The 25,568-nt window shown below is 43.0% G+C and overlaps 1 protein-coding gene across 4 annotated transcripts in view; it reads left to right on the top strand.

Annotated features, from left to right (window-relative positions):
- LOC124789524 (cytochrome P450 4d2-like) overlaps positions 1–25,568 on the top strand; it is a 168,232-nt gene that overhangs the window by 126,051 nt on the left and 16,613 nt on the right. For 3 of the 4 annotated variants that reach the window (XM_047256917.1, XM_047256913.1, XM_047256914.1), the window contains one exon: positions 14,286–14,486. The exons of the other annotated variant lie outside the window; for it this stretch is intronic. In XM_047256917.1, the coding sequence (XP_047112873.1) occupies positions 14,286–14,486 (201 nt within the window). The remainder of the gene's footprint in view (positions 1–14,285; positions 14,487–25,568) is intronic. 4 annotated transcript variants of the gene reach the window in all.

Raw genomic sequence — 25,568 nt, 5'->3', positions numbered from 1 at the left:
GCCAACGCCTCTCTCGTCACACGGGGAACAGTAAATGTCGTAACCGTAAAAGTCCGAGGGGCGAAGTACCCGAACTTCTTGTAATAGTGCTATGTCTAAATCCGCAGCCTTTATCATGTCACTGGGCATCTTGATTTTTACCGGCGTCCCAATGCTATTGATGTTAACAGACCCTATCCGATAAGCTTGTTGCGTGGCGGTCAACGTAGATAGGGTACCGTACTGTCGCTAATTTTGCCGTACATAGGCTGCTGTCGGACTAACGTCCCCCGCCGTCCCCTCGTATGGTCTGTCATTATTCCGTGCACTCTGCCGGTCTTACACCGGGAGAGTGCGTGGGAACAGTTCCTCCGGCATCATCTGTTCCGCACGGGGATGGCTCTTCTGACCAGTCCCCTAGTGTCCCATCGTTGTCGGGCGGTGCAGGCGCCGTAGCCTCCTCAGTAGCCTGTTGCCGTCTATCGAGCTCCTTCGCTGTGTCTGGAGCATCGTCAGCGGTAGGTCGTGCCGCCGTCCCGCTGGCCACCGTTGCATCCACGCTAGGCAGTTCTTCTGTATCCATGGTCGTCTGTGCTGTACCCGTAAACTTCTCAGAATTGTCTGCTAGATCAGAGTGGTCGTTCTCCACCGTGAGGCGGCGCTTCTTCCGGCGTTTTGGTGATCGCTGTTAACGTTGCCGGGCCTCGGAATCAGAGATCAGCATGGTCTCCAGTTGTTCGTGGGGGGCGTCGGAATCGTGCGCCGTCGTATTATCGACGTCTCCAAGTGCCTTATCTGAAGGGGCCGCAAGCGGAACCGAAGAGAGGGCGTCCTGTGACTGCTGGAGGCGGTCCAGCGCAACGTCGTCTTTCTGTGGCTCGCCGCGATCCGCCGCTGTCTGTGTGTTCTGGTACGCGTCTGTCTCGCGGCCCACGTCATCGCGTAATGCGGCGACGTAAGTCATGGGGTGCACAGTCGGATGCGGCGTGAGGGGTGGATCATCCTGTGGCAGCTGTAATAACCTTCGTTGAGCACACTCAGAACGTATGTGTCCCTCCTTCCCACATCCAGAGAACGTCCTTGGTTGTCCGTCGTAAACGACAATCGCCCTACAACCGGCGATGTACAAGTATGACGGGACGTGTTTTGGGAGTTCGATCCGTATTTGTCTGACGCCATTGAAGACAGGATACGTCTTGAAACTCGCCCATTTTTCATCCACGTGGGATAGGACCGTTCCGTAAGGACGCAGGGCGTCTGTCACCAATTCTTCTGGCACTTCGAATGGAAGCTCAAAGACGCGGATCGTTCGGAGGTTCATGCCGGCGTGTTCAACTGTTACCGCTCCAACATTCCCGTCCGAATGGCAGCAACGAAGTCCTTGTCGGTGTCGAAGTAGTAGTTCGTCACATGCCGCTTCATTGCTGAGCTTGACAAAGACCACGCTGCTGACTATAGATAAGTGTATTCCAACTAGAACGCCAGGTTCGATTTTCACCTCGTCCCGTAAATAACGTTCGACCTCGTAAGCCTTCGGTCGAGCATATTCGTTAACAAAACTAAATTTCAGTGTCGATTTGCGGAACGACAAGGCCATGATTCGTTCTATGTATACCGCGACACACCGCTACACACTTAACGTGAACACCTCTCGCGCAGACGTGCGCCAGGGACGTAAACACCGTCCGAACCACTGCGCCGCCGAAGGCTGACTGCGGCCGGTGACGAGGATGAAATAATGATGAGGACAACACAACATCTTGTCCCTGAGCGGAGAAATTCTCCGACCCAGCCGGCAATTGAACGCGGGCCCAGTGCATGAGAGAGCAAGTACGTTACCACTCAGCTAAGCAGGCGGACTTCGTTTTGATTTTCTGACGACATTACATGACGGTAAATGACAGCATCATCTTCAAAAAAAAAAAGGCTAAGAGGACTGCTCAGATTGTCTCTTAAATCCTTAAGGAAGGTCAGGAACAACTGAGAGCCTACAATACTTTCTTTGGAAACGCCAGATATTACTTCTATTTAACCCAATGACTTTCCGTCAGTTACTACGAATTGTGACCATGTTGGCAGGAAATCACGAACTCATCCACGCAGCTGAGACGACTTTCCGCAGGCACACAATTTTATTAGAAGTCACTTGTGAGGAACGGTGTCAGAATGAAATTTGTGTTTCTCTCTTCTTAGATGTGTTGATCGTCAAATACACCAGTCCACCTAAATGTACCACTCTGACACTGTACAGTGTAGTCTAAGTTTTGACGCGTATTTTGCTAGTTAGATTAGAAATGATGACATACTGCATGAATTAGTGTACAAGTTACTCGAGCATGCATCCCTTCTCTTCCTACTTGATCCTCTGACCCTTAGGTGCCGGCCGAAGTGGCCGTGCGGTTAAAGGCGCTGCAGTCTGGAACCGCAAGACCGCTACGGTCGCAGGTTCGAATCCTGCCTCGGGCATGGATGTTTGTGATGTCCTTAGGTTAGTTAGGTTTAACTAGTTCTAAGTTCTAGGGGACTAATGACCTCAGCAGTTGAGTCCCATAGTGCTCAGAGCCATTTTTTTGACCCTTAGGTAGTGAACTGTATGTCATGATTTTACCTTTTGCATTTAGGTATCTAGCATGGCACGTCTTCATACGGGACCATTCGTAACGGGATATGTTATATTGCTTTCAAAAGTCTTAGCAGGAAACTGTACACTGAACAGGTTTCAATTTTGATGTTAAGGAATAAATTATTTTCGTGGTCAGGTTATCTAGGTATGACTAATCATAGATCCATAGTTCATAACGGATTTCCCATCCACACCCAGTGAGACTGTACAAGGTGTATAATTTGAATGACAGTTTTAAGTGTAGCGACCATTAAAAGGAAACTGCGTCTCGTGCGCGTTAAACTACTTAAGTCGAGGACAGCATTGCGAAGTTATGCCCCGATCTCCACTATGGTAATCCTGAAATCCAAAAATTCCTGTTGTCTTTACCGACTGCACATCAGCAGCAGATATGTTATTAATTATTTTATTGGACTAATTATGAAGTGAGGTACGTGGTTCATCAGATTGCCAGGGAAATGAACGGACTTGAGGGAGGAAGACCTCACAATGAGAGATGGAAGAAAAAGTTCACAGTAAAATTCAAAGAACAGGTAAGCTTTCATGGGATACATCCCACTTAAGACAATCTTTATTTAGCGATCTTCTATAAAACATATAGTAGAACGTCATTTAATAACCTGTGTTTTTAATTCCATAAGTCACACATTTCTACGTTTGCACTTAAATGGCGTTGCTTAATTGCGTTGATTTGTTACTTGATATTTTGTTGTTAGCACTTTGATGTTTTGGTGCTTTTTTTCTTTTGGGGGTATTCTATTGTTTTATTTTCAATTTGTAATGATGTGGGCTTGAATATTATAATGATTCTTGCTCACGTGAAGTTATTTACAATTTTGGCATGCTACACAAATTGGAAATGCAAAATGTTACCTTGTAGTGTTAGTGAGATTTGCTCAGTTATCTGTAGACAAAAATTAGTAGGAAACGGGGTAACCACTCGATCAAGCTCTAGAATACGATCAACATTGAGTGAAACAAGAGATGAGACAGTTTATTTTGAAATGCAGAACATTCAGGCCACTAGTTCGACAAGCATGGGAACAGTTTGCAGCAAGGGACGATAAGCAATCATCCTAATAACATAATGAGTGAGGAAATTAATCTTGAGACACATCAATTGATCTCGTCTTCAGCCACCAGACTTGAGTATGTAGAAGTAGAATCGGTCTGGCACGTTGTGCAAGAGGCAGTCCCACCCATAGCAATGGGCGTTGCAGAGGAAACAGTCTCACTATCACTTGGTATTAACATTCTTGAGGATTATTCAGAAGACTGAGTAAGGAACTCCGAGAACTATTTCTATAAAAGACCAAAAACGGAGTAAGGAACTCCAGGAACCGTATCAGGAACAGAAATAAATTTAAAAAGAGATTAGAAAATTTAGTAGTAGGCTAGGTGTGACAGTAGCAGAATTTCGGAACGGAGCAATATCAAGGTAAAAGGAAATTGCCGGCAGTAAAACTGGAGATCATCGCGAAACGACTGACGAACGTGCGGAGTGCAGATTAATGCTAACAGACACAGACAAGCGAAGTGTGACCAAGATCTTGAAAGCACCACTGATACAAGTAGCAATGTCTGTGTTGAAATCAAATCTGTGGGACGTCAGGCAAGTGATTTGGCACTGAATGAAGCAGCTATACTGCGACACGCATTTGTTGCCGATGTCAGATCTACTGGGGGATTCAGTACCTCAGACAAGTCTGTAGTTGGCTGTGTAATCTGTATAACTCAAAAGGTTGCAACAACTTCAGGCTGCCTATTCTGTCTCAGATGCTCCGAATGTTTGATTGAGCAGAACTGATGAACAAACCTCTTGTCGCCTTCACACGAGCTGGCAATGAAATAAGCAAAGTGGGGAACGAGTGGTTGCGCAAATGCAAAAAAGCAAAGGAAGACGGAGATGTGCGTGCTATCTGTTCAAGAACAGCCATGGGAACGCCACGATGGCGTTATGCTCAGTTACGGTTGTCTGGGTACAGGAAATGCGAATTTAATGCCAGGTTTAAGGTGAGGCATGGACCACAACCCTAAATTCATGGCATGTTTCAGCAACCGATCACTTGGAAGTGAACATTTATTGAATAAAACGGGAGTGAAGGTAAATGTAAAAAGAGTCGACACAGTGCAGGCAGAGAAGAGGAAGCGCAGACTGCAGGAAGCAGTTTCAAAGAAGAAACTTAAAACTGGACAAAGTTCTGCTAAAAGTGCACTGGTTGTTGAAGAGACAGAAATACCTTTTCAACAAGTTTTTAAATTTTATTACAGGCTTTTTCACATAAGGAAGATTTTACATCCGAACAGTATAGAATTAGAAACCCTCTCGCCCAAACATTTCAGGGGAGTGCTTCACGTTTCAGATTTGAAGATACTGATAGTTAATCGTCATAATGGACATCGATTGCTAAGTTCTTTTTCTCTCATTTGTTTTTCACCCCAAATATGCGTAACCTAATAAGCCTGGGCCCCTCCAAGTTAGCAGTTTATTTGTGATTTTTGGGGCCTCTTTAGTTAGTTGCCATCATCTTCGTTGAATTAAGCCTTCTTGGTTGTATAATAGATGGTCCTGGGTCTTATGGTGTTAGGATAGGGTTGAGGTTTTGTGGAAGTGATCTGTACACAAAGGAAGTGCAGGTTTAAGAACTTGTGTGTGGGGCTCTGGACAGCTATTGGATCATATGAATGCCTTTTACGCTTCACCTTTTCTTTTGTTACTGTTAGTAGTGACATTGATTAATTAAGTGCCCACACACAGGATATGAGGCTGTTGTATGATAAAATTTCAGCTGCCAAAGTAGCACCGTGCCTATTTATATTGGAAAGGAGAGTTGTTGTTGAGTATTTGTTTTTGTTGCTGCTGGGAATACTCTGACCCTGTGGCACAAAATGTGCTCTGAAGGAGATGTAATATGGACGTGAGCATGTAGTGGTAAGTGGAATGAGTGGAACCTAGCAGGTGGAAAGAGAGAACACTCAGAATTAGACTTTTTCCTCTCTTGTGAATTGACAACTCACCATGACTTCTTCTAGTTTTCTTCTCTCATGGAGTCCTAAAGGCAAGAGGACAACTGAAAGATGTTATTGAGGTGGATGAGTTCAACAAGGATAGCGATGAAAATCTTAAATAACAACACTTTTGAATGTGGGATGCAAGCAAGGAAGTGATATAAAAGACAGCAAAACATCCCAACAAGGTAACCAATGGTATTTGCTAAATTATGTAATTGAAGAGGAAACAGGTACTATTTTTGTGTAGCAAGTAATTCATATGACGCGTTGGAAACATAAGAAAGCGATCACTGGTGTTCACAAGAAAGCGGCCTTAGTATTTCAAAAATAAGGTTAAAAGTGGAAGTTGACTCATAGGAAAGTTGGATGTGAATGAGCTGGTCAATGTAGTCGAATGAATTGTGGGTAACTTCTGAAACTGCAGCCTGTGGATAGATCAACAGTTTACTAAGGTGTGGAGTGTAGAAAGTAGACATGTACTTAGTTGGTATGATCTTGTACTTTAGATGAAATGGTAGTACATGGGTTTAATGCCCTTAAGGCATTTTTTCGCCTTTGTTTGCAAGGTAAATGTTAACATTCCTATCAATCGTGCAAAAGAGTAATAAATTAGTAAAAGTTCCATCGTGTTAACGTAAATTGTCTTACTTTTTTATTATCGTTATTATAAGACGATATTTTTAGCTGTTTGTTTATTTGAATACGGTTGTATCGCACTCCCATTGGTGAGGACGCCACTCAGTGAATCAGTAGAACATTGCAAAATTTTTGAATTATGCATTATGGAGGTTTATTTAGGCGACAGCAAACGGGGCTTGTTATCTGAAGAAGTGCTTTTTATATTACTCTGGAAAATGGGATATAATATTAAGATGCCTTGAGTACAGTAATGTTCGTAAATTTCTGTTGTAAACTAGTGAAGGTGTTTGGTAGGCAAATGTTGGTCCACGCTCAAGAGCCGAGTTACTAGCTCCAGCTGCTTGAGGGAAAGAGCTGGGCCACCCTTCTTTGTCACACGCTAAGGGGACACGTCAGCTGCCCATCCCACGTTAAAAGCGAGCTGCCTTTAGTCGTCCTACGTCAGCGTCCGTGGAGTACGACCCGCCTCATTACCCAGTGGAACGCGCGCTGATCTCACACCGATGTTTGGCTAGTAGACCCTGTTCCCACAATGGAATGGGGACTGTCAATCTATGGCATCGGAGAAGCCAGGCTGTCATCATTCTGAGTGACGGGCTAGCAGGACAGCCACCTCCTCTGTCAGACCATAGATGGAACACACCAAGTGTTAGAGTAACATGTGCAGCCTGTTTGTAACCTTCACGTACGCCCAGATAGAGAGGATGGTAAAAAGATCTTTAAAAAAACCTTAATCTCAAGGTGTACTACTTGGTGATGATACATAACTGCTGAGGCGGAGCAGTCGTTAGTGGACAGCCTCTGGGACATCTTGCATACCTGACTTATGATCGGCTTAACCCAGGCAAGTGGGGCTCTGTTCGGGTGGAATTTCATATCTCTAGCTGCTCGTGGGAACCACACGATGAATCACTAACACAACACAACTCCAAACTCAATGAGTGCACCATCTGGAAGTGTTCACTCCTACTGCACCAAAAGACTGAGGCTGACTATGGACATACGATTGGCTTTAGTAAAGACGCTCACGAAGTCGTAAACCAAAATGTGCTTCTTGTGATCAAGAGGAAGGAGATGACGTTTAAAAACATCTCCCATTGCTACCTTCATAAAGGTTTAGATGGCTGATTGGTTGAGGCGGTCCACCATGAATCCCTCTACTGCGCCAATCTCTTCATCTCAGAGCAGCACTTGCAGACTACGACAACTATTTGTTGTATGTATTAGAATATCTGTCTTAGTCTACAGTTTTCACGCACTATAGCTCCCTACATTTCCTAATGTTTTAACAGGTCTCCTATAATCCTGCCCTTTCTTCTTGACAGTAGTGTTTTCCATATATTCCTTACTCCTCAGCCGGCCGCTGGTGGCCGAGCGGTTCTGGCGCTAGTCTGGAACCGCGCGACCGCTACGGTCGCAGGTTCGAATCCTGCCTCGGGCATGGATGTGTGTGTTGTCCTTAGGTTAGTTAGGTTTAAGTAGTTTTAAGTTCTAGGGGACTTATGACCTCAGCAGTTGAGTCCCATAGTGCTCAGAGCCATTTGAACCATTTGAACCTTACTCCTCCGTTTCTGCGTGGATCTCCTCTTTCCTTACCCAATGAGTCCACCTAATTCTCAACATTCTTCTGTAGCATCACATCTCAACTGCTTCGATTCTCCTTTGTTCAGGATTCAAACAGTCCATGATTCACTACCGTACTATTCCGTGCTCCAAACATAAATTCTCTAAATTTCATCATCCAAATTAAGCCCATATTTGATACTGGTAGACTTCTCATGGCCAGAAATGCCCTTTTTGCCTGTGATAGTCTGCTTCATACACCCTCTTTGCTTCGACTGTCATCGGTTATATTGCCTCCAATGTAGTAGAATTCCTTAACTTCGTCTGCTTTCTGATCACTAATTCTGATGTTAGTCTTCTCGCTATTTTCGTTTCTGCTATTTCTCATGGCCTTCTTCGGTTCACTCTCACTACAAATGCCGTATTCATAGCACTGTTTCTTCAAGTCAACACCGAGCGAGGTGGCGCAGTGGTTAGCACACTGGACTCGCATTCGGGAGGACGACGGTTCAATCCCTGTCTCCAGCCATCCTGATTTAGGTTTTCCGTGATTTCCCTAAATCGTTTCAGGCAAATGCCGGGATGGTTCCTTTGAAAGGGCACGGCCGATATCCTTCCCCATCCTTCCCTAACCCGAGCTTGTGCTCCGTCTCTAATGACCTCGTTGTCGACTGGACGTCAAAAAACACTAACCTAACCCAACCTTCAAGTCAACAGATCCTGTAATCCTTCCTCACATTGCACTGTCATCAGCAAATCTTATCATTGATATCTTTTCGTCACGAATCATAATCCCGGTCTTAAAACATCCCTTTATATCTGTCATTGCTTCTCTGATATTTAGATTGAACAGTAGGGGCAAGAAATTGCATCCCTTTCTCGAAATTTTGAACTTTTTTCTTTTTTTTTTTTTAATCGGAGGAATTGGTTGTTGGTCTTCCGGCCTTATTGATGCCTCTTGGTTCCTATACGTAAGATGTGCTACTCGTCTTTCCCTATAACATACCCTTATTTTTATAATTCTAAATTTGCAAACGCTTTTATAGGTCAACAAATCTTATGAAATTGTCTTGAATTTTCAGCTGTCTTGCTTCCATTATGAAGCACAACGTCGGAACGACCTATCTGGTGCCTTTACCGTTCCTAAAGTCGGACTGATCATCTAACAGACCACTAATTTTCTTTTCCATTCTTTTGAACGTTACTCTTGTCGGCAACTTGCATGAATGAGCTGTTAAACTGAGTATGTGATATTTCCCGCATTTACCAGCGTTTACTATCTTCGGAATTGTTTGAATGACGTCTTTACGAAGTCTGATGGTATTTCGTCACTCTCAAAGATTCTAGTCGATTGTTTGCCACATACTCCAATGAATGGTTCAAATGGCTCTGAGCACTATGGGACTTAACATCTGTGGTCATCAGTCCCCTAGAACGTAGAACTACTTAAACCTGACTAACCTAAGCACATCACACACATCCATGCCCGAGGCAGGATTCGAACCTGCGACCGTAGCGGTCACGCGGTTCCAGACTGAAGCACCTAGAACCGCACAGCCACAACGGCCGGCGCCATATACTCTTGTGATTTTAGAAATTCAGGTGGAATGTTATCAATCCGTTCTGTCTTGTTTAATCTTTAGTCTTCCAAATCCCTTCTGAATTCTGGCTGATAATAGTTTTCTTATCTCTTCCACATTGACTCCAGCTTCGTTTCGATTTCCTTTTTTCTTCTTTTGATACGTCATCAATCTAGTCCTCTCCCTCGTAAAGGGCATCATCGTACTCTTTCCATCTATCCGCTCTCTCCTCTTTCTTTAACAGTGGCATTCGATTCATTCTTAATGTGAAACCCTTCTTTTAACTTCAACGAAGGTTGTTTCGACTTTTCAGTATGCTGGGGTAGGCCTGCCGTCGATGATTTCTTTTAATATTTCTTCACATTTTTTCCTGCAAACAGTTTTCTTGGACTTCCATGCACTTCCCATTTATTTCATATCTAAGTGATTTATATTGCTGTATTCCTGTCTTCTCTGAACATTTTTGTATCTCCATCTCAGGTCAATCAATTTAAGCATTTCTTCTGTTACCCATGGTTTCTGCACAGTTACCTTCCAAACACCTATGTTTGTCTTTCCAATATCCTAGAGGGTTCTTTTTCGAGATGTCCACTTCTCCTCAGTTGAACTGTATACTCTGTTATTGCTTGTTGCAGTATCCACATCATCAGCGAACATCAGACGCCTCATCCTTCCTCAGTACTTGAGTATCTCACTTCATTCCACATTGATTCATCCGTACGCTTCCCTTAAACTCTATCTACTTTTCTTAATTACTAAATTTTGACGCGAGTCTATATCTTCTCCTGGCTACGCCTTACAAGCCAATATCTGAATTCGAAATCTCTGCCTGGCCATGGTGTAATTCAGATGGAATCTATCTGTTTCTCCCGGTCTTTGCCACAAATACTCCCCCCTCTTGTGATTATCGAACATAGTATTTGTTATCACTAGCCGAAATTTATAGCAGAACTCTTTCCCCTCTTCCATACCTGCCACCAGGCCAATATTCTCCCGTAACACTTTCTTGTACTCCTTCTCCTACAACCGCATTCCAGTCGTCCATCATTATTAGATTTTTGTCTCACTTTCCGTACTGACTTACCCATTCAATATCCTCAAACACTTTTACTATCTACTGGCGACGTCGCCATGTTTTTGAAACTACACTCCTGGAAATGGAAAAAAGAACACATTGACACCGGTGTGTCAGACCCACCATACTTGCTCCGGACACTGCGAGAGGGCTGTACAAGCAATGATCACACGCACGGCACAGCGGACACACCAGGAACCGCGGTGTTGGCCGTCGAATGGCGCTATCTGCGCAGCATTTGTGCACCGCCGCCGTCAGTGTCAGCCAGTTTGCCGTGGCATACGGAGCTCCATCGCAGTCTTTAACACTGGTAGCATGCCGCGACAGCGTGGACGTGAACCGTATGTGCAGTTGACGGACTTTGAGCGAGGGCGTATAGTGGGCATGCGGGAGGCGGGTGGACGTACCGCCGAATTGCTCAACACGTGGGGCGTGAGGTCTCCACATTACATCGATGTTGTTGCCAGTGGTCGGCGGAAGGTGCACGTGCCCGTCGACCTGGGACCGGACCGCAGCGACGCACGGATGCACGCCAAGACCGTAGGATCCTACGCAGTGCCGTAGGGGACCGCACCGCCATTTCCCAGCAAATTAGGGACACTGTTGCTCCTGGGGTATCGGCGAGGACCATTCGCAACCGTCTCCATGAAGCTGGGCTACGGTCCCGCACACCGTTAGGCCGTCTTCCGCTCACGCCCCAACATCGTGCAGCCCGCCTCCAGTGGTGTCGCGACAGGCGTGAATGGAGGGACGAATGGAGATGTGTCGTCTTCAGCGATGAGAGTCGCTTCTTCCTTGGTGCCAATGATGGTTGTATGCGTGTTTGGCGCCGTGCAGGTGAGCGCCACAATCAGGACTGCATACGACCGAGGCACACAGGGCCAACACCCGGCATCAGGGTGTGGGGAGCGATCTCCTACACTGGCCGTACACCACTGGTGATCGTCGAGGGGACACTGAATAGTGCACGGTACATCCAAACTTTCATCGAACCCATCGTTGTACCATTCCTAGACCGGCATGGGAACTTGCTGTTCCAACAGGACAATGCACGTCCGCATGTATCCTGTGCCACCCAACGTGCTCTAGAAGGTGTAAGTCAACTATCCTGGCCAGCAAGATCTCCGGATCTGTCCCCCATTGAGCATGTTTGGGACTGGATGAAGCGTCGTCTCACGCGGTCTGCACGTCCAGCACGAACGCTGGTCCAACTGAGGCGCCAGGTGGAAATGGCATGGCAAGCCGTTCCACAGGACTACATCCAGCATCTCTACGATCGTCTCCATGGGAGAATAGCAGCCTGCATTGCTGCGAAAGGTGGATATACACTGTACTAGTGCCGACATTGTGCATGCTCTGTTGCCTGTGTCTATGTGCCTGTGGTTCTGTCAGTGTGATCATGTGATGTATCTGACCCCAGGACTGTGTCAATAAAGTTTCCCCTTCCTGGGACAATGAATTCACGGTGTTCTTATTTCAATTTCCAGGAGTGTATTTTTGTCGGCGTTGGTTTTCTATCGATGCTGAAAATAACTATCCTATCACAGAATTGTTCATAGTAAGTCACTCTCTACCCTATCTGCTTATTCATAACGAATCCCACTCGCTTACGCCATTTTTTGGTGCTGTTGATATTACCCTGTATTCGTTGGACCAGAAATCCTTGTCTTCTTTCTATTTCAGTTCACATCCCCCCATTATACAGTATATTGATTGATTGTTAGCATTTCCCTTTTCAATTTTCTAGCTCCCTGCCATGTTCAACCTTCTGATATTACACACCCGACTCGTAGAATGTCACCTTTTCGTTTGCTGTTGCACCTTTTTCTCATGGTGACCTGGTGACCTCCCCCTGGACATTCCTCTTCGGGAAATCCGAGTGGGATCAATCCGTAATCTTTCACAAATGGAGAGGTCATAATGACACTAAGTCAATTGTGATTTTTGAAGTTTTCCTTGCGTACTGAATACTCTATGAGGTTAAGGGACTGCAGCCGGGTCATGTTGACTTCTTGCCATAATGTTTCGGCTGGTAACCGTCCAAATATCTTCAGGTGAGTGTCCGGCACGTGTCACATGTGTATGTCAATTACAGACCAAATGTCCTGTGGAAGCACCTTTGGATCTTTAAAGCAGTACTTTGATTAAGTTCTGCATACTCACGTCTTTGATCATTGCTAATTCATCTGCATTTTAGAAGTGGTCCAGAACATCAGTCCACTCCCCACCCTCTTTGCTGAGTGCGTTGTCATGACTGGGGTGACTTCTTATGCCGCCATTGCTTATGACTTTCATACAAAAATACAAAAATTAAGCAATGAATAATTCGAATCCAGGAGCCAGGAAAAAACGAAAAATATTTTCGTCTACCGCTACGTGTGTTGCGGTTGTTTACATTCCGTGTTCTTTACATTGTTTCTACATTACTGTCACCTATTTATACTGCTTTTTGGCAAAATAAACGCCACCTTGCTAAATTTCCGTTTTTTGCTTTAATTTTAGACACCAATTTACTTACATCGGGGTGCACTCAGCCCTTGTGAAGCAAACTGAGGAGCTACTTGATTGAGAAGTAGCGGCTCCGGTCTCGTAAACTGACATACGGCCGGGAGAGCGGTGTGCTGACCACATGCCCCTGCCCCTCCATATCCGCATCCAGTGAAGCTTGTGGGCTTAGGACGACACAGCGGCAGGTCGGTACCGTTGTGCCTCATGGCCTGTTCGGACGGAGAGAAAGAGAGAGGCAGAGATTACTTGCATATACAAGGTGGTCAGAAACAACCTGAAAAGCTCGTTAGAGTGTGGCAGAACAGATTGTTCTGAGAAATAATTGTTAAAAAAAGCTTTCTATGCATTACGCCGTTTTCGAGTTAATTTGCCCTGAAGATAGACAGTCAGCCCGTTGCACTCGCAAACTCGCGCGGCCCGCCACAGACAGTGTCTCAAAAACGTGTTTTTGTTCTGTTTCCTAAAAGCTTTCGCGAGAGCAATACGTTTGATAATAGTAAGAATCGAATCTGAGTGGAAGGCTGGACGGTTTAGTGCCCTATCATATGCTTGAAGACAACAACTGACACTAATTGCATCTGGCGGGTCGCTTGAATTTTCGGGCGCAACAACTTAATTGGCTAACTTCAATGCTAATTGAATCTGAAATGGCGCAATGTTCTTTATTCCTTTCTTAACAATTAAATATCAGAACAACCTCTCTGGCATCAACCTTAGAAGATTTTCAGATTGTTTCTGACCACCATGTATACATTTATTTTTGTTAATACTGATTCGTTTGATGATGTGTTGTTAATTTCTACATTATTTTTCACCGCTCTTTTCTCTTTTTATTTCATGTGAGGGCGCTGATGACGCCGTTAATTAGCGCAATGTAACATAAACCATCGACATCATCGTAAGGTCCGTCGAGGGCAGCTAAATTTTCCAGGTGCGCGTATGTCCAGCTTTGTTGTCAGTACTGATATTCAGACAGCTCAGATAATCACTGTCTATTGAATGTCACAACTGATACGTTAAGTGCGTGTCATCTGCGTATTCTTATATCGTAATACAAGCGTGTTGATCCGTGCAACTTGTGGGTCAGATTCAAACAGCTGCCGCAAAAGTAATGCATATTTTAACTCGAAACGTTCCATTCTTCATGTGCCTTACATATTTACTGCTACTCATGTATTTCCCTAAAAATGTTCACGTTGAACAACTCTCTGTACCTTCACGTAATGCCGCATTTATCTTCGACAACGCTGTCTGTCCTAACACTTCGTCAAACACTCATTCGTGTGTCATCTTTGCATTTCAACAGGTACGAACATTTGTACTAGCGGCTAGTGACTCCACCGCAACGGCTCTGAGCTCTATATTTGCACTTCTGGGTTTGCACCCAGAATGGCAGGACGCAATTCAAAAGGAAGTGGACGAAATCTTCGGAACTGGGGATCATTACCTGAGACCCGCTATCGACAGTGACCTTGCTCAGCTGAAGGTCACTGAGGCTGTCATAAAGGTAAGCAACACTCAGGGTTCACTTTCGTACCGTGTGTGTCTGTGTGAGAGAAATATAGAGAGAGACAGACAGGCTTACAGGCATTGATGTGTACTCAAAAAAATCAAGTCATTCACTTCATTAAATACTTTATGAAGCAAGACAGATATTTTTTGGAAATTTGTGGTAAGGTCATACGGCACCAAACTGCTCAGGTCATCGGTCCCTAAGCTTACGCACTACGTAATCTAACTTAAAAAAAGGAGCCTCCGATCGCGCGGCACAGATATTTCCCATTGGTTCAAAAATGACTCTGAGCACTATGGGACTTAACATCTGAGGTCATCAGTCCCATAGAACTTAGAACTACTTAAACCTAACTAACCTAAGGACATCACCGATGTAAGAGGATAAAGAAACATGTTGACGGTTACACGTTTCGCGGATCACGTGGATTGGTTTTATCGAAACGTGTGGGAGCAAGTCTACTCACAGACTTTGTATGAATGATTTCATTGCGAATACAACTATATGTTAGCTATTTACGGCTCCAGTTATATCTACTAAGCGCAAAACAAATAAACCCGTTGACAGTGAGGTATAGAATGTGGTTGGCAGGTTGAGCGCTGGCCTTTTCCAGCTGAGAGTAAGTTGAGGTGAAGAATATTTTCCTTCAATTCTTGATTTCAATTTTCATGAATATGCAGTTTTTTTCGTCTTCGGTGCGTTACGCGATGTGGAACACGTGACACTTTGAGAGTTACCCGGCACCAGACGTCAGAACATGAACAAGGTCGAGCAGTGAGGCGTTGGTAGCATGACGGAGTGAATCTTTGCAGAGGCTGGAAGACAATTAGAAAGCGGAAACGCTCTTGCTCTAAAACAAGAATCTGAATAACTAATATGACCTATCTGACTGCTACTAACAATACCACTGGCTGACAACATTTCAGGCATACCAACCACATTTGATTAAACGATTTAAGACTTAAGGAAAAATGCGTACTACTAAACACCACTAAATAGAAAATTCAAGAAATGACTTTCTGAGCTCACTAAACATTAAACGACGAGGCACCAACACACTTGTATTCGGTATGTGATTGTACGCACACAATCAGTGCACGCTACTTTACACAGCTGTACCCAGGGGCTGACATTAGTAAAACCGAGCGACGAGCACAGTGGTTAGCACACTGGGCTTGCCTTCGGAAGGACGACGGTTCAAACCCGCTTCCGGTCATCCTGATTCACGCAAATGCCGGGGGGTTCCTTTGAATGGGCACGGCTGGCTTTCCTCCCCGTCCTTCCCTTATCGGATGGGTCCGATGACCTCAGTGTTTGGTCCCCTCACCTCAACCAACCAACACTCGTAAACACACAGGTTCAAATGTTAGAGCCCGCACAGTGTATGGTGGGCCGTCCGCAGTGACCAGTTTTCGTCCAAACCGCTGGGCGAGCTCATTCGTTTGTTCAGACCGGGAGGCCGACAGTGTTTGCCCCCTTTCGGTCGGTCAGCGATGACAGGATCGAGTCAAACGCCCTGTGGCCTTTCTCAAACGATTTCAAAGAAAATATTTGCTAAAAAATTTCATTTTTATGTAACTTAAAGTTTCACATGTCAGCCTCATGGTGATTTGCCCATCGCTTCGTTAATGCTCACAACTACTGTGATATTTGCATGGAAGTAAGACACTGCGCGAAATTCAAGAAAGCTTGCAATGAAAAGTAGGGGCACCATTATTTTGCATTTGATACATACTACATAACAAGTTTCTGTATACAAAATTTAGCTAACGTATTGAATATTTCTTTAGACTTGGGTGGAGCTCTACATCAGATCAGTTATCTCAAGATTGATGACAGACACACACTTCTCATCGCGTGCGCCAGCGATAAAGCCAGAGTGAAATATCAACAACATTCATTGCATTTCATAAATGGTTCGAGATGCCAAAGTGAGATTTTGGCAAATGATAGCACGCAAAGAAAAGAGTATTTTGCTATATGGTTATTATGATGAACTTCACTATCTACCGTATTTTTCCACTAACTACAGAGTTTTTCGATGAAAGAATGTAAATTTTAAGGACCATCGATAGCTGGTGAAACGAGAAATTCTGTGGGTTTTGGTACAACATACCTGAAGACATTACCCATTAATTTTTGTGCTGAGGATGAATCACTTCGTAAACTACTGACGCCACTTTTCCTCAGCTCCTCAGTTAAGAAACAAACTTAAGAAATCATTGTTTCAAAAGTCTCTTACAAGTGCGTCTGCACAACATGTTAGTGAGGTGACATTGTGTAAATTCCACTGTGTTTGTTAAAAGAAGTAAATTTTAACACGATAACAAGACAAATGTGTAGGTTTTCTCAAAGTTCACCACATATGACACTTCTCTGAAAGTTACAAGTGATTAACAAGCCAGGTGAATATAAATCGCTACTGTTATTGCATTTTCAGCAGAATTCTTTTTAGATACCAGCCGAAGTAACGGTGGGAGTAGATCTTTCAGAATGGTCACCATGCAAGTGCGGACGTTGAGGAGCTCCACTTAGTTTTTACAAAAAATGTGAGTGTAGGCTTTAGTTTAGAACGGCATTTCCACTCCAACACTCGCCATTTCCCCCACAGTGGCTGCCTGTAACTCCCATCACTTCTGCTCTCTGCATGGGTGCCCTGCTAATTACACATCTACCAGCTACGTTATTCAGCATGGACTCTACTACAGCTTATTAATAACAAACTGCAGTGTGTCCCACACGTAATTGATACTCTTCGGGGACCAGTTAACTACCTGTAGTCGAACTGCTTGTGAAGGTGCAACTCTCTCTCGAAAGCTGGCTACACTGCATTTTACTGGAAAATTGAGGGCAGCTGTGAATCATGCGTCAGTTATTATAAGAAGCTTGTACTGTTGAGTTGTTGCAGAAATGAGACGGTTTGCATTAGAAGAAGGAACTGATATTGTGGTGTGTTACGTAACGACGGGCTCCACCAAGCAATGTAAAGAAATGTTTCAAGCGATGTATTCCGTTAGGAAACTCCACACGACCAGCATTACTCAAGATCTGTACAGGAAATGGGGGGCTGTAGAAACCGTCCAGAATGTGCAGAGCAATAGCCGACCGACAGAGAGGATCCCTGGAATTACAGACAGAATTTGCATGGACATTACGAGGAGTCCCCGAAAGTTGATAAGGAGATTACTGCAGCACCTTGATGTATCTCGTACATCGTATCGTCGTGTACTAAAAGGTATGAAATTAAAAACCTATCATAAGAGTGTGTTGCAAGAGTTGAAATTTGCGGATCATGAAGAAAGACTTCATTATTGTAAGTGGCTGTCAACATAAATTGCTAAAGGTTACTTGGACCCCTTGTTTTACTTCTATTCAGATGAGGCCTGGTTTCATTAGTCAGGTTACATAAACTCACACAGTTGCAGATTCTGGTCGCAGTCAACCCATACATTTGGCACGGAGAAGCTCTCCACTCAAATGGGAGTTTGGTTTATTTTGCCTGGCGTGCGAATTTTTGGCACCATATTTTTCAATTACACCTTAAACAGTGCCACCTATCTAGAGATCTTCGACCCCTTCTATGCACAATTAACAGTCTCAGAGAAGCTGTATGCTGTATTACAACAAGGTGCAGCAACCGCTCACACTCCAACCGAAGTATGGCCCCCACCACCAATGTCTTTTCTGAAGACAGACCAGAGGCCTCTGGCCTCTGGCCCCTAGATCCCAAGACTTAATATTGTGTGTTTTTTTATTTGTGGGGTACACTAAAAAGGAAAGTGTATGCTGACAATCCTCGCACAATAGACGATCTCAGACCGGACGTTACTAGAGAAATTGACAACATCATGTTGGCAGAACTACAGTGTGTTGCTGTGAAGTCATCACACGAAGTCAGCATAAAGTCCATGCCCATCACTTAGAGCACCTCTTATAAACAGGGAACTACGTGTTTTTAACGTCGCTGTTGTCTTTTCTTTTTTAGTTACCGTGTTGTTACTTTAATCTCGTGCGTGAGGCGTAATGGTTTTATGTGGGACACCCTGTACATCCATAGCAGAGTTAGTTATCTATACAAGGCAGTTATTGCCGTATACATGGCTAGCAGTGAAGATATTGTGAATGCTGTAGCAGCCACTCACTAAGCTACACCTGAGCTACTGTACTTCTTAATCCAGAGCTGCCATATGAATTAGTTTCACTTACGATGGCGGCGTAACTTACCCCGAAGGCGATAGTCGTTTATCATGAGATACTACTCACCCACGGAACGGTAAGCCACTTATGATAAACGGTGCTAGCCATAGCTTAATCCACAATTCGAATTTACGTCAGGAATTCAGCCCTGTTATAACTATACTGCACTAGCTTGATCAGCACTGACTGTAGCATACCAGCATACGGCAACAGCCTTGCTATAATCAGTGTGCCAACCCTGGTATAGCGTTTGGTACAAGAAAACCCGTTCCAGGTATAGTCTTCACTGTACAGCGCTCATCCTACCGATTGAGTAAGCGAATGGACCCACACATTGTTCCTTACTACTGAATTTAATGCTCAAACACACGATGACATTACACAACTCAGACACTGGTGAACCCAAGGCACCCACTTAAAATATGTACTCAAACGTCCATTCAATAGATACAGACAACAAGATTAAGGAACAAAACGCACAAGGAGAATACTCAAGCCAAACAGTCAACGGCACAAGGCAACAAAGTAACTCTATAGAGACGCACACAATCGTCTAATACACGAACAGCTCATAAAAGTAGGAAAAACCCATCATACACAGCCAGACGAATCGCAATGCTTGTGTGGGGTGGCTCTCGCAAGCCACACGTCCTTGGAATACCGAAGCAGGAGCACACCCGATCTAGTAACCGTTCAACAACAGTAAAGCAGCATTGCATGTTCTGATCCCATTAACAATCCTACCCCTAGTTCACTGACAGGATAAGACTTCTGGGATCGTCCTCAACTACGACGTCTAGTGGGGTTTTGCACATCGGGCATTTGCGAAAGTGGGAAAACCAAGGTCATCCTTTCACTATATCAATACGAGGCCAGATAACAATCTAGGCCGATTACGTGTATTTAAAAAATCGGGAAACCTCCTACCAACCGAAATGAAATTCCCCTCCCCTTCCCTCACCCCTCCCTTTTCATACTGTAAATCCATTAGTCATTTGAGTTCTGTATTAGTGAGAAGATCATGTATGTTTAGGATCAACTTGTAGGTATTTTCGATAAATTATAATAACAAATTAATAACAGGATTTTAATAACAGTAGCTTTTTCTCAACCCCGTCCTCCTTTTCCTTCTCTCTGCAGAGCAATTACATTACCCTCCTCATAATTCGTGCTCTGTACCCTACAGTAACAGCTCGTTCCTCGTAAACAATAACAGTAATATAACAAATATCTTGTTTGTTAAGTACATTTTTTGTATTCAGTGTTATGTTTTACATTATGTTATTTTCTTGAACTTCAATAGAAAACTTATATACAAACAGGGACAAATCTTAAATACAAAATGAGAAACTATCAGTAAAGAATGTGTATACTACTACGTTTCCCAGTCATTTTTCCGATTCGTTACTGACATACCTTTTTTAAACAATCCAGTTATCTTTTCAGAGCACTGAGTTTGCCGTACGATGTATACATTTCACTAGACTAATTGGTACTACTAACTCTCTGTCTCTCTCTCTCTCTGTCTCTCTCTCTCCCTCTGTCTGTCTCGCACGCACATACACACACACACACACACACACACACACACACACGCGCGCGCGCGCGCGCGCGCGCACTCACACACAAAACACTCTCACACACAGATAGTGCACAATGACACATCCAGTGACTACTGACATACAAAGATCGGTGACAAACGGTTCCTACTACTAATCCACACACATATACTCTAGAAATTCATCCATTCTACTACTAACACTATCACGAACGTGAGTAGTATGATTATGGGCTGGCTCTGATCCTGTTCCCACAGATGAACCATTTGTCATCGTGGTGGGAAAGACCAACTTAAGCTGCGATATCAGGATGTGTCACGTGGTTTTGTGATCCATAGACTACTTGATGCACGAATTGCGGAGGTTGAGGTGTGAGTTGCGGCACTACCAACATCATTGAGTAATCCTTGTAATCATCAGTCTTTAAAGTCATTATGACCACATGATGCCTGTATTTGGATGACACATGTCAGTATGGTATGGGGAACGTTTTTTTATCTAAGTCACACATACTATGCAATGTGTAAGCTATTCACCTCGTTCATCAGGGCGATAATAATCTTCTTGTTGTAATAACATTAGGATTATCAGCTGCATATTAGGAAGTGTCGAATGCATTGGGATGGTACCACTTTCCAAAAAAATGAGTTGTATACTGACTTTTAAGAAATTATTTTCAGAATCACACATTCAGACAGACCTCTTTTCGCTATTGACATCTATATAATCCTTCAGCCAGCGTTAGTGAAGGAGGTAATGGGTTCACCTTGACAATGTGCCACAGGGGCTAGGAGACACTCGAAATTCACATAAATGACAAAGGGGCAGCACTCCTGATGGTGAGCATTCTTAAACATTAAGAGCATTTCCACACATACCAGTTCGTAGCTAGGGCAGTCAATTTGATACTGTGAAAAACACTCGCTTGTAGTAAACACGTTGAGGAATTTATGGCAGAAATGTCATGTCCCTTCAACTTTTCTCGGTTGTGCGGAAAGTAGGTGACCAAAGAGATAAAATAACATAGAGAGGCAATATTAAAACCAGAGAGAAGAAAACTGAAGAAGCCTGCACCACGTTTTCAGAAGTGAAATCAATGGGGTGTGGTACGTGACAGTTCATAAGAAAATTACGAAATTGCTGCTGTAAACGTTTATTAATAATATTATTTCTGAGTACAGTGCACTGATACTTCATATACACTGTCTGTTGTATTAGTAACTTTCATATAAATATTGTAACACGAGATGTCACTAGTGCAACAGTTAGAAGTAAAAGATACTACTGTCTGCAACATTTAGTTTAGAACACATCTTCGTGTAATTTGGTACACGTTTTTCTACAGAAAACTTTCAAAGAGTATCAGTAATTTCATAGACGAACGTTTACAGCAATATTACGTTATTTTCAATTGTAAGTATCATTCAGTTCACATTCGAAGCAAAACTTGTGTTTCACTGAGCAGGGAGCACCGCCTCACAAAACAGGTATACTACACTTACGACCTAAGGCACGCAGGCAGTTGTATACGCACAAATCAGATTACTCGGCTTATGTATAGTTACGTATAGAGAAAAACTGTAGAAAGTTATGTAGTAAATTGCCCCCTTACATTTTTCGTAGTTTATTTATAATATATGTACGTAATTGCATCAAAACACTTGGAGACTTGCCCTGTTTCTAATATGAGTTATCTGAATTTACTACACAATTTTAGATTTTATGACGAAAAGTGCGTTAAATACGTAAGAGAGCGGTTAAATTAGGGGGAAAGTAAACATTAAGCTTTGCTACAGGTCTGGGTCACCACAACCAAAATTTCACGGGGAGGGGGTCGAGGGTTGGCGTCCGATATCGCATTTTAGCTCTATGACTACCCTTCTGCATTTGATTTCTAAGTTTCAGCATTAGATCAGATTAATTTACACCTTGTATATTATACCTTGTCTACGGAAATACCAGAATCTATAATTCAAAATATGCAACTACTTTGTATGTCCAAACTTTGGAAAATTCTTGTCCACATACAAAATCGTACCAAGATTGACTCACAGAGTAGTTTGTGCTTTATACTTTACTTATAATGGGCTCATATTATAATTTGATGTTAAAATTTAAAACAAAAAACTATCAGTTCAGTGGGAATTATTGACCTTTTCTCCCATAATCCATATTTTCAAATGTGAAAGCAAACTTCACTTAGTTTCCAGACAGCAACAAAAACGGTTATTGGCGTAATCCCTATCGCAAATGTCAAAAAAAAAATGAATTGTACGAAAAAGACATAATCGACCACACTTTCAAACCAGCAACTAAGTTTTCCATCACAAAAAAGGCTGGCGATCTTAGGCTCCTGGCATTTCGGAAGTGCTACTAAGTATGATGCAGACCTTTGTCAGTTTATCCATCATCACAAAACTCTTCGAATACCATATGCATAGAAGAATGTGTATGAAACAAGCTTCATTACACAGGTAAACAAATAGATAACTGTACACAAAACACAGCAGAATTACAGAACACAATATATAAGAATAATTATACCTTTTTTCTAGACATGTGCGTACATTTATATTGTGAACACATTGGGAGTTACGATTCCGAAATGAAACTCAGCAATTATGTGGCTTACAAAACCATACACGAACTCTCTATCTTTAAAAAGAGCCATGGAAAAACTTCCTACAACATGACAACCATGGCATGACACTGCAGGGAACGCTGAATAACATGCCACACTCTCCCTATGTATTCTCTCTTTGGTTGCGACTCACTCTCAGAGAAGAGCAATAAACCGTCAAATACACCTATAAAAGAGAAACGTTTTGCACATTTTATGAATGACTAAATGAATTATCACTTAACTTGAATAATTATACAGAATAAATGTTATTCATTAAAGGATATTAAGATACGCATTATGAGGTGTAGTGATAATTGTAAACACGTCCGCATGAAACTACTCATCAAGAAGTTAATTAAAAAGATAAAGGTTAAATCTCTGCCTACTTACTTGGTAGATTTTATTAATGGTAGGTTTTATTAACATTTGCGATGTTGAAACGGAGCGTGAGTCGTGCTTGGGTAGCCGCCGGCACGGTAGCTCAGCGTGTTCGGTCAGAGGGTTAGCAGACCTCTGTAATAAAAAAAAACTGAGTTAATCGATCAACAAAAACTTAAACGGATGTCTTACGACGTCCGCCCCGAGCAGATGCAACGAACAAAAGCGAACAAAATGAGACTTAAAAAAAAGGTAGCTCAGTTGGTAGAGCACTTGCCCGCGAAAGGCAAAGGTCCCGAGTTCGAGTCTCGACCCGGCACACAGTTTTAATCTGCCAGGAAGTGTCATATCAGCGCACACTCCGCTGCAGAGTGAAAATCTCATTCTGGAAATTTGCGATGTTTTCTGTTCCGTGAAGACCGTTATTCAAATACATTGTGGCGTTGTATTTCACTGAGAGACCAGAGCACCCAGTAGTGGTAAAGGCAGTAGTGTTGACGCTTATTGTCGATTTTTAACTATCGAAATAATTAGCCAGCAATGTTACATGATCTGCTATTTTAATTTCAGTGGAGCTTTAAGTATATTAGAAATGCTTAGAATTTTTCCTTGCTATTACACATATTATAATCTTCCCTGAAAATTCAACTTCTCTTGTTTCACATCATCTTTGAACGAGAGCATTGTCAGAGAGGGCATATAAAATAATAATAATAATAAATAAATAATTTTCTTTTGATCACCTGTCACGCTGTCGACCATGACATGACCCTATATTCCAGTAAATTATTGCATACTGCCCTTCTGTGTTCAACAAAAAAATCATTATTGAGTTGGAAGGAGTGTACATGGGCAAGAGAAGAATCCATATTCGTTGTGAGGGAGATATCTAATTACGACCACTGTCGTTGGAAAGTGAAACTTAGAAGTTTCCTTTTATTGGCTGATAGTTCCCTGCATCTAGTTTTGCTTACTGTAAATTTATATGTGGAGAAAATTTTCAGTTCACGCCATGGAACAAATTGCAATATGCTGCAGTTTGCTAAGTGATGGTAATTTGTGAGTAGAGCTGCATGAGCAAGAGGTGCTCTTAGATTATCTACAGGTCTTGGAAGTCATTACATCTCATTGGTTAACTTAAATCTTAACGCTGTAGTATTTAAAATAGTTATCCTAGCATGCAGGAAAGAATTAAAATTCTTATTTTTCTAAAAAAAGGAATCTGACTAGCAGGAATCTATAACAGTAGCACTGGTTAGTCAAGTTATGCAATGATGAGTAAGCTAAAAACTATTACATCATACAGAATGAGACTAAGAAAGAATTATTAAATATATTAGAGCAGTCCTTTAAGGTTCAGTAAGACTTAGCAACGAAAAGTAAAAGAAACTTTCAAAAGATCAGGAACAAATTATCGTAGAAAAATTTAAGAAACATTAGGAGCCTATTAAAGACAAAACGGCCCTATGGATTGCTATAAAAGACAGACTGATGCTGTACCCGAACATAAATGTCGAACAGCTAAAAGGGAAACGAGTAGATACGTTGGCGAAATCACTGGCAACAATCTTAGGCACCAACTGCCTATTGGCTTCTGTCTCCAGTTCTTCGGCCGCCGTTCGTCTGTTGATTTTACTGACGTTTCGCCAGCACGAGTGGCTGGCAATGTCAAAGCTTCACGCTGCATTGCTGGTGGTGAACTGGAGCCGAGCTAGCGGCCGTAGAATATGTACCTGGCGCTCCAACATCCGATTGTGATTCCCCATCAGTAGCATTTTTGCGTCTTTGTTTTTTCAATTTCTATGTATCTCCCTTTATCTTTTCCCATTAATAATAGTCACTGCGGTTTTACTCTTACAAATTTCTTCAGTATCCCCCACTTGATAGGATATGTATGAACCATGTACCATTCGTAATGCCTGCTACTGGCAGAGAAATGGAAATTTAAACTTTCGCTCCATCAGTTCTCATCGATACTGTGGCTACCTTGAAATTAAATGGCAAGTTCTTGTGCTCGGCCAAAGCCGACTCTGGCTGTAGAACCTCTGTACTTTCGTTAGACCCTTTAAATACTGCTGTGGCGACATCACCCTAGCTGACGTCGTGCAGCCTGCTGCTTAGCCTACTGTAATACTATTACTTTCCCTCGTGCTTCCCAAACACTACCTTCTAAGGACGGCAACCATTATATCATTACTACTTCCCTATCGAAGACTTCTACTTCGGTTTGTAATTCCCTGCCTCTTCAACAGCTCTGGCATACCGCACTGCTTCTCTAGTCAGTTGCCGTAGTAGTCGTGTGTTATTCAATACGCCCTT

The sequence above is a fragment of the Schistocerca piceifrons genome, chromosome 3, assembly GCF_021461385.2.
Source record: "Schistocerca piceifrons isolate TAMUIC-IGC-003096 chromosome 3, iqSchPice1.1, whole genome shotgun sequence".
Classification (NCBI taxonomy): Eukaryota; Metazoa; Arthropoda; class Insecta; order Orthoptera; family Acrididae; genus Schistocerca; species Schistocerca piceifrons.
This window is presented reverse-complemented; position numbering and strand designations above follow the sequence as displayed.